A 13274-nucleotide genomic window follows, 5' to 3' on the forward strand; every position below is an offset into this window, starting at 1 on the left:
TGATTCCCTAATGCAGCAACTGATTAGATTTCTCCTACTCATTAATTTTTGAATCAAGTTATTTACAATGTTACACAGTAAACATCGAAATAAAATCTACTGTAGCCTTCATAACTTAAAATATTGCGGAAACAAGTACTGAGCAAGAAGGAAATAGCACACGCACAATTGACACTGTTGTTTTTGGACAATGCCCCCGAAAAACCCAATGTGGGAAAACTGGTGCAGCAGTTGAGGGTTTTAATTATTATGCAGTAGTTTATGAATACAACCTTTGGATGCCTTACTGGCTTATATGATACAGAGAATCTGACTGGCAGAGAAATTAGTGAGAAATACCTCACACTATCACTGGCGATTCAACATTGATCCAGCCACTGAATGGCTAGCCCCAAGCGGCCTCTGCACATTCATTGCGTTGCTCTGCGTCACAGCTAATAGGGACTGCGTCACTTGCTCTGGTTGATCTATCTATTGGGTGGATGCTCTATCCTCTGGCCCTCTGGTCTCACACCGTGGAACCTAACACTGGATCTGATCTGCTCCTCAACAAATTTACAAATCCACTCAAGGCCTCTGTGCTGCCTCAACATGGCTTTACGTTGCCCAGCGTGCCTCTATGCTGCCTCTTCTGGATCTCTCTTTGACTCCTCTAAAATGTATCCTCGGATCAGGAAACTCTCCAACCAAAAAACTATACCTGCCCCTCACTGCAAGAAATCTCCTCAATGACTTCTCCCGCAACTAATGCGCTACACTCTTGAGAAATTGATCTCTTGATCTCACTCGACGTGTCTTTCCAAATTCTCATCAGGCCTCTTCTTATAGTATTCTCGTTGATCAATGAACGGCCCAGATTAGATTCTAATCAATGGCTCAAATCATCTTGACGTGATCCTCGTCTTTCACTAGAAGATTCATACCCAGTTTATTTAATACACTTTAATTATTTTAATTTCCTAAGTTTAGACTTAGGCATCCATTAAAAATAATTAATAATTTGAATTAAACCTCCTTCAGGTAGAATTTCCCAAAATGTTTTTTGGGTATTGTGTAATGCATGTGTCCTAGCCTCCTTGCAAAATCTTGAGGCTAGAACACATCCGATCCTACCAGAAATCAACACCCCCTCTTAGCGAGGAATGTGCTCTAGTGTTGCAACCAACTAAAGCATCACTATGACTCTGAAACACCTCTTGCAGCACTGCCGATGTCTGGCTCGACTGCCCACCAACTACTGCGCAATTCCGATATAAGCTGCATCTATGGTGCTACTGACCCTACGGAACTGTTGTCAACTACTGCATCTACACTACAACCCTCTCTCCAAAGTTGTTGCTGCAACGGCAACATCTGCAATGGGAAAAAATCCAAAATACTGAACTAACTGTGTTTAGTATGATGCATCTGTCATTCGAGTTCTGGCTGTTACTAAACTTTGCATTGTCACTAAAGCTTTTGCGTTGCTGCTGACTCTGCTTTGTGCCAACTATACTATTGCCAACACTAGCTTTGCACTACTCAATATTTGACTGCTACTAGCCATTGCATCTGTCACTCTGACACCTGATTGCACCACCTGACACTGGTCCATCCTGCTACTACTGACTATGGGCTCCCGTAGCAAGGTCTTGATCCAAGAGGTGGACCCCTTAAGGATCATGCCCATCCTGTAGCTCTTTGACGCTGCAACTCTAGATCACCCCACCTCAACCCTGGAGGCATCTCGGCAATCAGGGCAAACTCTTCCTCCAGCCTAGAGGACAGCTTGTCAATATCAGCGGATGCAGCTTGTTTATCCTGCTTCTCCTCCTTGTCCCTCTTTCTGAGAGGACACTGAGTGTTGTAGTTGTTGATTTATGGTAGCATTGGATGTGCTCTAAGCCTCTAAATTTGCAAGGAGGCTTGGGCACATGTATTCCACAATACCCAGAAATTGTTTTGGGAAATTCCATCTGGAGATAGTTTTATTAAAATAATTAATTATTTTTAATAGGTGTTATGTCTAAACTTAGGAAATTAAAATAATTAAAGGGTATTAATCAAACTGTGCGTGAAACTTCTAGAACAAGACGAAGATCAAGCCAAAATGATCTGAGCCATTGATTAGAATCTAATTTGGGTCGTTGGTTCTCAACTGAAGGATTATAAGAGGAGGCTTGATGGGCATTTGGAAAACACATCAGTGAGAGATCAAGAGATCGAATTTCTCAGAGAGGGCAGCGCAGCAGTTGCTAGAGAGAAGATCGAAGTGATTTCTTGCAGTGAGGGGCAGGGATAGTTCCGGTTGGAGAGTTTCCTGATTCGAGAATACATTGCAGAGGAGGCAGAGAGAGATCCAGAAGACGCAACGTAGAGGCCATGCTGGGCAACATAGGCTGACCCAGAAGCAGCGTAGAGCTTGAGAGGAGATCCATATTTTGCTGGAGAATTCGAGTTCTGGAGCCAAAAGTCGGGGTGTGAGACCCGGAGGGCAGAAGTCGAAGTCTCAGAGTCAAATCGATCTTCAGAAGGAGTGACGCAGTCCCCAGAAGCTGTCTCTAATATTTAAAACGGTGACCTTGCAGTCGTCAGAGCCACAATCTCTACAGTGCCGGAGGCATCGAGTACGTTAGATTTCAAGGAGAGGGATCGTTAACCAAGCCCTTGCTTGCTTCACCTTGACTTCTCTCTGCCACTTACTTTAGAGACTAGGCTCATTATAGATAAAGATCAAGGAACACACTTAGGCATATAATTAAAATAAACCAAGATTCCTGCATTTCACCTAGTTTGTAGGATTTGCATCCCATTTAGGATAGTCAAGCATTCATCAAGCAGCGGTTGTTCATCCGGTGATTTGGTCCTTAATTGATATAAGGCAAGTGGTCGACTCCATAAGGCACATGTTTCATAAATAAATTTAGTCTAATCTCATAACTTGCTAAAATCGACCAAGTGGCTATGCCATTCAATCGTGTTTCTCGGACTTGTTGGTTGCCAATAAGTCTTGCATTTCCATCTTCCATAGGGACTACCCCCCATAGCTTGTTGTTGGGAGACAGCTAGAACAAAGAGATCGGGGATCAGAGTGACAGCCACCAACCCAAGTCGTTGTCGCAATGCCTGTACAATCTAAAGAACAACAATAACCTTTGGTTGACGGCCATCCAAAGGATTACCAAACTGAAAGATACCCCTTATAATGACAACTACTCTAATTTTGTAAAACAAACAAGAGTCCTCCTTGCATGGATGGAAATGAAATTTAATACCTTGCAATCTTATGCATTTCTTGTTGAGGCATTGGGTCAAGTGAAAAAGGATTTCTAAGCATTAAAATTAGTCACTAGGCCAAGTGCATCTTCTAGGGTCTATAAGCATTGAAAGTTATCACTACAAGTTTTGCTATCATGCAATATCCATCCGTCCATTTCTCTAGGCCAACAATTGTTGTTGTCCCTTTATTCCACCATCCTATACTTACAATTTCAACTATGTGCCTACAGAAATTCCCCTCATATTTTGAAATGCACATATATAATGCCATGCTGAGCTCTGCTCTACAAGTGCTAGGTTGCAAATTTCAAAGCTATAACAGCAGCCCAAGAATCCCGGGAGAATGGTATGGGTCAGATAAACAGTACACCTGACCTTCAAGCTACAAGAATCCCAAAATGCTTTAATTTAAACTTTCAACACAGCCCCTAGAGAAAATTTACAAAGGAAAATCCTACATGCTCCTAGATGCCATGGCCTTATAAATGCTTTATATCATTTGTTAAAATCAAGGGTTGAGTTCTCCCCATATTAGCATTCATCCTTATGTCCAAGCGTGGTTCTCTTGGTTCAAAAAGTAGGCTTACCAAATTTTATATGCCATACAGACAAACTATCTGCCCACTATCATCAATTAAAGCCCACATGAAGGTAACGCCATGAAGCGAAGGGTAAGAATAATAAAAACAGGAATCAATTCAGAAAGCATCCAAAGAACCTACATTAAGTCTCTGTCATCATCATTTAGGTTTTTCATTGGAATTAACACGTTTAGAAAGTGACTAATTTTATAAGAAAAGACCAATATATATTTCATTTGATGCAAGGGCAGTTTGTGCCATTCCTGTTTTCTCTAATTTTAGCTTTTACTTAGAACTGGAAGCTCATTTTGAAATGTAATCAACTCCCATCTTAATAACATATGTATATGCAAAAAGGTTTAAAAAGAGTCTTGGTTAATGCCACTGTTAAACACAATTAGCATAGCCCTGGTGATTATTTAAACAAGGGCCTACCTTTGCTATGTGATGCCCAGCTACATCCTTGTCCATTACCAATACAAGTCTTCGAGCAACAGGTGCTCTTAGCAGTCGACTAAACACTTCCTCATTGGAATTCTGCAACAGATGCAATTCAAGAGAAAAATAAATATATAAAAAAATACACTTTAGAGTTTGTCAAAATAATGTAAAAGTACTGATGAACATAAAGAAATTATATGTCAAAAGATTCAACACAGGCATCAATAGAAGGTAATTTACAAAAAGAAAACAAATCTGTAAACAAGTAATTAATTAGTCTGAGCTGCACATTTTCAGTTGCTGGCTAAAGGCTTTCTTTTCATTTGGGATGCAAAGAGGTTTGATGCCTCTGCTTACTCTGATCAGATTGCAATATAAGTAGTGCTGAAAAACTTGACTGTACATTCGCATCTCTTGTACATATGTTGTTCCCTTTGTATATATTGTTTTCTTTGTAACATATGTGGCATTGCTGACTCCCCCCTCGTGGGTGGTAACTCCCTACCTTGATGGATATGCATATATCCTGGGATGGTGTGTGGGTATCATGGGATATGCATTGCTAGGAAGCATGGTTTAAGGCAGCACTTGCATCAATAAAGCCTTGTAAGGGTGATCACCATATGTACTTTTCCCTAACATTATCCCTTCTGATCCCAGTGCAACCCCCTACCCCACATGTGCCATGTGTCTTATGTATTTTGCACTCTCCTTTGGCCTTGGCTTTACATCCTGATAGTCTCACAATTCCCAATGCATTTGCGTCTCCCGAGGCATCATGCTACATGTTTTGAGGCAAAAAAGGTGTCCATTTGATTCTCTATGCCTAGATGAACCACTTGTCTTTCGAAGCAATCAAAACGCCCTCACATAACTCTGGTTATAGCAGTGGACCCAGTTTTGAGGCAAAGAGGCTTTTCATGTGGCATTGCAAGCAACATCATTTGAAACTCAGTGATGAAGTGGACAAGGAAGATGTGGCAAGCAACTTGTACAAGCCAAATGAGCTCAACACTCTAGCCAAGGTGGCATCTCCAAGCACTTGTAGCACACGTGTGTCATGACATCATTCTCTTTGGGGCTATTTTTATGGGGTAAAGGAGGAATATGAGGGCTAATATTGGAACTTAACATGGAAAACATGGCTGCTTGGAAGCAAGAAGCAGGAGAGGGGAGCAACATTTTCAAAAGCTCCTGGGTCGGAAGCGATTTTGGGAGTGAATTTTATATAATATATATTTTTACATACATTGATGCATATATGTCAACAAAAGCATGTAGAATGATGAATTAGTGATAAAAAAAAGATAAAAACATGGATTAAACCATATAACATCATTCATCTAGTAGTTATAATCTTCATCAACTACAAGTCCACAATTTACAAGTTCTCATTTATATAGCATGTACGGGTGCACATAACCAAACATCAAGTGCAATCCATCTTTGAACCGAAAATACAAAAACAAATAGGCTCTAGCATCCAAAAAATCATGCTACAACAAATACCTACATATTATCAAAACCATTGTTTATCTTGGAATCTTTGTCATTAATATCACCTTCTAAGCATTAACATGTCAAGTCAAGCTTTTGTTTGAGTGATGGGTACATTTTAAGTAGGGTCATCAAAGAGGAGTTCGACAACCAATGTCACTAACATCAAGGTACATAGAGGGCTTGGTGCTCTTGATTAAATATATGTTCCATACCCTAGTATTTGATAAAAACCAATGGAAACATCGCAATCCCGATGTTGTCGCACAAAATGTCTAGGCACTGCGACAACAACTCAAATCGAGCGCTGTCACACTGACCCCCAATCACTCTGTTTGAGTTGTCTCCCAATAGCAGACTAAGGGCGGTAGACCCTATAGAAATGGAATGAATGAAAACTAGTTGGGAACCAACCAGTTTGAGAGACACAGCTAAGCAACCAATACTTGTTTAGATTGCGCAAGATTTTGAAGGATTCAATTTAATTTGAGGAAAATGATACCAGTGCCTTGTGGAGTCAACTATCTTGCGAAGGAAATAAAGTTCAAGTAAAGGATGGGAAAATGCTGTTGAAAGATTCGATTGTCTTACATACAAATGCAAAGCTTAAAACTATGTGATATGCAGAGACTTGGTTAATTTTAGTTAAATGAGGACCCAAAATATGAATTATTCTGAGTTATGATGTGAGTGTTGTTTAGCTTAAGTCTCAGAAAAATTGTCTCAATGTGAAAACAAGGACTTATACTAGCAACATGAAATGTAAAATCTGCACAAGTAATTACTGAATTGTACAACAGCACTGAAATGTATAACGTTGGAAATAAAACACTTTAAATTCAGAAAATCTATTTGCATGAGGTGCTCAATCAAAGACATTAGATGCATAAGTAAAACTATGTTAGTCCTACTTGCATGAGCATGTAAAAACAAATATATTTCAGAAATTAAACTAAGTGTTTAAACTCAGATTGCATCAATGAAATATCAGTCTAGTAATCTGCTCTTAAATCAAATGTTAATGCCAGCAATATATTCTAAACCAGCAATACTATAACCATGCAATATTCAGATTTTTTCTATGTATGACAGCAGTAAATTCACATGACAAATTAATGACTAATAATTCAGAAAATTTCTGAGTTTAACTATTTATGATCTACTAATGCATTTGATCTAAAAACTCAGAAATAAATTATTGAACAACAGCAAAACAATGTTCAGAAATTTGTCAATTTAGCATGCAAAAAGTTACTGAAAATAGCCTCTATTTCTGCAATGTACAGTAGTAAAAGATGTAAATTAAATTTGCTGCTATACTTTAGCTAACTAAAAATCTATGCCAATATTATCCTTGCTTTCACTTAGATAAATGAAATGAGGAAAGGTTTAGGAAATGTGCACCCATCAGCCCTTAGGGGCTTGAAGACACCTAGAGACAAGTTGTCCAAGTCACTGAAAATCTTCAACACAAATTTTTTAAGAAAATTTTGTTAAAAAAATTGTTAAAATTTTTTGGGAAATTTTTTGGAAAAAATTTGTGGAAAATTTATGATGGAATATTTTGGTGAAAGAGGGGAGGCTTGAGGGTGGAATGCCTTGAGGCTGAGAGATGGAACTGAGGGGAGGTCGACAATGAAGAGAGGGATGGTCAACGTTGGGCCTCAAGGCCCTAAAAAAAAATTGATTTGCCCACAATCTCCTTGAAATGTCTCTTCAACCTGCAAACAAAATGGAGAGACTCTCCGGGGACTAGAGCTGGGAAGAATCCACAAAAAATCACCTGCAATCATCGGATTTGTCCCTACACAAACGAAAGATAGAAAACCCTAACATGTATATACAAAAAATATGAAATACCCAAAAACCTCAATGAACTAGAAATTTATTTTTTTTTAACCGCAACGGATATTTTATTAATGGGTGGCCAAAGCCATATCAAGTTTTACAATTTCCTGTTTCTAACAGAACAAATTTCTGCATTTACAAGATCGACTTGTCCTTTCAAGAAATGGCTGCCATATTTGGTTCTCCTGCATTTATGCTGATCATGTTCTTTTCTAGGTTACATCCAATATTTGCCACGCTGTCTGCTTCTGTGTTTAATTCTCTGAGGATGTGATAGATTTGAACTGAAGAGAAGTCCTTCATGAGTCTATTCACTCTTAATATATGTTTGTTCAGTATTGGATCCTTGAGCCCTTTCTTATTTAATAGAGATTTTATCAGCAATTCTGAGTCTCCAAACACTAGGATTTCCCTTGGGTTTCCTTTTCTGGCCAGCTGGCAAGCTTTTAAGAGACTGAGGACTTCAGCCTGATTGTTGGTTTTAATTCCGAGACCCCAGCTGAAATCCTCTTTTCTTCCATTCGGGAAATAGATGACCCCCCCAGCTCCTGACCTGCCTGGATTACCTTTCGAGGCTCCATCAAAGAAGATAGTGCATTTTCCTTGAGATTTCCACCACTTATGGAAGCTTTCCAAAGTGTCTCGAATCTGCCAGTTTTCCTTGTGATTTGGGCGAGTGATTAATGAAGGGCTCGATGAAGGAATGTAATCACCCAACCATGCTCTTTCTTCATCTCTTAGGAAGCTGTCTCTGACATTGGTTTGTCTGAGAGTTTCTATAAGTAGCTTCTTGGCCTTTTCTGCGACATTTCCTGCAGACATTTCTTTTTGATTAAAAACAATTTCATTCCGGGAGAGCCACAACTTCCAGCACACATATTTTGGAGCTGCAATCCACACCTTATGCCAAAGAGATTTGTCTGTGATGCTATAGGGATACCGTGCTTTCCAAGACAAAAACATGTCTGTTATTGAACAATGCACCGGTGGGCTAACATTCAGTCCAGCCAAGAAGCTAGCCCAGGCCATCTGTGCATACTCACATTCAATGAAAATGTGAGCTGAGGTCTCCAAGGCTTTTTTGCAGAACACGCATCGATGTGGACCAGCTATGTTCCTTTTACATAGATTTTCTCCAGTCAGTATTTTGTTATGAAACAAGGTCCAGAAGAAGAAATTGATCTTCGGAATGCTGAAGCTTTCCCAGATCTGCCTCCACACTACTTCCGGGTGCAAAGAGTCCTTTTTGCCTTGCATCTGTAAGTACCCTTGCTTGGCTGTGTAAACCCCTGTTTGTCCCCAACCCCATGAATCTTCCTCATCTTTGTGCACTGGAGAGAAGTCTGTGATTGCATCTATGAAATAGTTTAGCTGATTTTTTAGGTATGCTGGTGTGTTGGGCAGAGTCCAACACTGCCAATTGCCTTTGTTATCCCACTCTGCAATGTCCTCGATTTTCCCGATTCCTTTTGATCTTAACCAGACTCTTAAATCTGCGATTTCGTTTATGACCGAAAGAGGAGGATGGCCCATGATACGGTCTCTCCATAGCAATGTTTTTTTGCCGTTCCCAGGAATTTTATACAAATGTGTCCTGAAGAAATCTAACCCTTTGCAACAAAGCCTCCAAGCCTGTGTTCCTCCAGGAGAAGGTGCTGGGTTATAGGAGATGATCGACCGGTTTCTGAGATATTTTAGATTTAAGATCTGGCTGATTGGATGCGTGGGCTCAGATATAAGCTGCCACAGGAGTTTGCAACCCAGGGCAAGATTTGCATGTTGGGGGTCTCTAATTTGGAGTCCACCTTCAGCAGTGGGACGCTTCACCGTTTCCCAATTAACTAAGTGAAATCGATTGATGTTCCCCTTCCCACCATTCCACAAAAAATTCCTCATTAAACAAGAGATCTGATCTGTGATTTGCCTTGGAGCCATTAACAAAGAGGCTTGAAATGTGGGCAATGCTGAGAGCACCGAACGGATGAGAGTGAGCTTGCCGCCTGTGGAAAGCTAGACTCCGCCCCACGCTGCTATCTTTTTTTTAAACTTGGATATCACCTCCTCCCACAAATAATTTCGATTGGATCCCATCGTCAACGGGAGAACGAGGTACTTTATTTTTTCCCACTCTGCATAGCCTTTGAATCCCAATTCGCTGGCTATCCTTTCAATTGTTTGTTGATCGGTATTCCATCCATAAACTGCACTCTTCCTCTCACTGATAAGTGCTCCAGTGACACTACAGTACTTTTGGAGAATTGTCTTGAAGGATTTAGCAATTCTCATGGAAGCGCCCCCGAGCAGAAGTGAATCATCGGCAAAAAGCGCATGGTTCACTGGGGCTACGCCTTGCACGATTCTTATCCCAGGAATGATGCCGCTTTGTTGCTCCTGTGTTAACTTTCTGCTTAAAGTGTCCGCCATCAGAATATAAAGAAAGGGAGACAGGGGGCAACCTTGCCTCAGTCCCCTGGTGGCTAAAAAGAACTCTGTTGGTCTCCCATTTACCATTGGAGCAATCCAGATGTTTTCGATGCAGGCTTTGATAAGATTTATGAATTCCTGTCTAAACCCAAAGGCTGCAAGCACCCTGAGCAAGAAAGAACGGTTAACTCGATCAAAAGCATTACTCATATCTAGTTTAATGATCATACCTTGCTCTTTCCGAGAATGGCTGGAATGGAGAGCCTCTTGGATTTGAATGACATTGTCCAAGATTTGTCTGCCTTTCACAAATCCTCCTTGGGCTGGAGAGATGAGTTTTTGAAGAAGAGGCTTAATTCTGTTTGCCAGCAGTTTGGCTACGATCTTGTATGATGAATTACAAAGGGAAATCGGCCTGTATCTGTCAAAGGATCCTGGGTTTGTTTCCTTTGGAATTAAAGCAAGAAATGTCGATTTTATTCCTCCACCCACTTTTGCCTTCCTCAAGATTCCTCTTATCATTCTGAAGAGATCAGTTTTGATAATCTCCCAACAAATTCTGTAAAAATGCATTGTGAAACCGTCGGGACCTGAGGCTTTATCTGGTTCCATAGCCCAGACTATCTTAGTTATCTCTTCTTCCGTTACTGGACTCATCAGAAAGTCATTATCTTCCTCACTGACTAGATTTGGAATGGTTGAGAGAAACTCTGCTTCATCCTCCTCGTTCCCATTTCTTTCTGCACTCAGAAGGTTCTGAAAATGATTTACAGCTGCTTCTTTGATTTGAGAAAATCCCTTATGGACCTGACCACTGGTGCTGGTAATTTCTGTTATATGATTACGCGACAGACGGGCCCTGCACTGTCTATGAAAATATGAGGTATTTCTGTCCCCAGATTTGAGCCACAGACTTCGGGACTTTAAGCGCCAATATTCCTCTTCGTTTCTAAAAGAACAGTATACATTCCTTTGAGCAGATTTTTCATTAGCTAAATCCGTAGGAGAGGGATCTTTCTCCTCCATTTCAAGTTGTATTCCTTCCAATTGAAGAACTGCCTCCTTCCTCTGCCTATTGGGAGATTGCATGGATTTCTTTATCCAGTCTTTGAGTGCTTTTTTTGTGTTTTTCATTTTTTGTTCCCACACATAGCTTGGGGAACCGAATACATCTATCCTCCATGCTGCTTGAACTGTTTCTATAAACCCTTCTTTACCTGCCCAAAGGGGGTTGAAGCGAAATGGGAGGGGACCTAAATCTTCTTCTTCTTTTAGGCATAAGAGGATAGGCTTATGATCCGATGTGAGCTTTGGGAGAATCTTGGTGAATACTATTCTGTTGTCCATCATTAGAGAGCTGCTGATGAGAAACCTGTCCAATCTGGCAGAGATATGGTTTTCTCCGGTTCTATTGTTTGTCCAGGTGTATTTGCCTTTCACTGGTTTGAAGTCTACCAAATCCCATTGCAGAATCAGATTGCTCACTGTATTGATGAAAGGATCTCTAGACTGAATCCCTCCTTTTTTTTCTTTGGGATCTAGAGTTATATTCAGATCACCACCTACGACTAAATTTGAGGGGCTGATTTGCGCTATATAATCCAAGAGTGTCCTCCAACACTCTCTCTTTTCTTCATGCTGAACAGGGACATACAAGTTAAACAGAGCGAGGGAAAGATTGCTTACAGTGTGACGCAGCTCTGTGAAGATCCAATGTTGGGTTGCTAAGAATCGTTCTAGGGAGAAGTCTTTTGTCCAAAAAGTACCTATTCCTCCAGCCGTGCCCCTTGCACTGACAGCCTTTCCTGAATCAAATTTCCATTTCTTAGCGCTGGTGTTTAGAAGGGATTCCCCTTCTACTTTGGTCTCTTGGAGCATTAGGATGTCCGCGGTCTCCATCTTCAATAAGTCTTTGATAGCCTCTGCCTTGTTGGGATTACCCAGACCCCTACAGTTCCAAGAGATCAACTACATCATTTACCACTTAAAGGGGTAGGCCCTCCTCCTTTGGAGGCTCTAGGCCTGATATTCCTCCCTAGTGACATTTCGATGGTAGCTTGACTGCCGAGGGTTTTTTGTCTTTCTGACTCCTCTTCTCTAGCTTCCCTGTTAGATCTTCTCCCAGCCCTTTTTGTTGACCTTTCAAATGTTTCATCATCTGATGATCCCATATTCTCTATGGTTTTCTTCTTTTTTTTGATTATATCTGCGTATGAAGGGGAAGAGATATTGCATGAGATGGGGACTGAGTTATTACCTGGTTCTATGGTTTCATTATTCTCCTGTTGTGGTGGTTCTTCTTCCCCTGCTTCCGGAGGGTCTGAAGGAGGCGTGAGGATTTCAAAAGGGTTTTTGTCTCCCTCATTGCCTTTTGTTTCACTGCTACCGGCGTTTTGGTTACTTGTGCTTCCATTATCTACTTTATTCTCTGTCCCTTTAGCCTTGTTTTTGTTACTCTGTCTGCTAAATGTTGTCTTCTTTGCCTGTTTCCATTGTTCTTCTTTTTCCTTCTCTGTTGTCTCCTCATTTCTTTTTTTGCAGTATCTTGCAAAGTGCCCGTACTCATGACAGAATCGACACTTGAAAGGTAGTTGTTCGTAATCGAGCTCTTGTATGTGTGTCCAGTTTGCCACCGATAGCTGAATCGCTTCGGGTAATCCTGTTTCCAAATCGACCTCCACGCAAATCCGGGCACAAGAGTATTGGTCCTTCCTTGGGGCCTGGTCTATGTACTTTCCAAGTGCGTTTCCAATGGATTGAAGAGAGCTTTGGTTCCAGCAATGCAGAGGAAGATGCAGGAGGCGCACCCAAACAGGAACCGCCTTTGGAACGTCTTGCGCTGGGTCAAAATCAGTAGACCATTTGTTCAAGTAGAGACCTTGAGGCCCCATGAAATATGGCCCGTTTCTGAAAATCAGGCCTCTGTCCTCTGTACTGTCAAACAAGAAGACGAAAAACCCTTTGCCTACAAAATAGATCTTGATTCCTTCGTTTACCAAAGGTAGCCAGTTCCTTTTGACCCATTCTTCGACTGCTCTCGGGGATGGCCACAAACCGGTGAACTGGCCGATCAGACATTTTTCTGCAAGATTTAGCGCGGATCTGCAGATTTCCTCCTTTGGTAAGGCTACCTTGGGTATGTTGTCCAGTTTTTTGACGAATTTTTGTTGCTGGCCAGAGGTCTGACGTTTTCCTGTTGCTGAAACGAGAGCCTTGAAGGCTTCG

The 13274-nt window shown here is 41.0% G+C and overlaps 1 protein-coding gene across 4 annotated transcripts in view; it reads right to left on the minus strand.

Annotated features, from left to right (window-relative positions):
- LOC149174593 (uncharacterized) overlaps positions 1-13274 on the minus strand; it is a 341946-nt gene that overhangs the window by 204260 nt on the left and 124412 nt on the right. For all 4 annotated transcript variants that reach the window (XM_089419355.1, XM_089419353.1, XM_089419356.1 and 1 more), the window contains exon 3: positions 4275-4376. In XM_089419355.1, the coding sequence (XP_089275481.1) occupies positions 4275-4376 (102 nt within the window). The remainder of the gene's footprint in view (positions 1-4274; positions 4377-13274) is intronic.

The sequence above is a fragment of the Pinus tabuliformis genome, chromosome 4_1, assembly GCF_031772625.1.
Source record: "Pinus tabuliformis cultivar Carrire ecotype Pingquan chromosome 4_1, CPIR1, whole genome shotgun sequence".
Taxonomy (NCBI): domain Eukaryota; kingdom Viridiplantae; phylum Streptophyta; class Pinopsida; order Pinales; family Pinaceae; genus Pinus; species Pinus tabuliformis.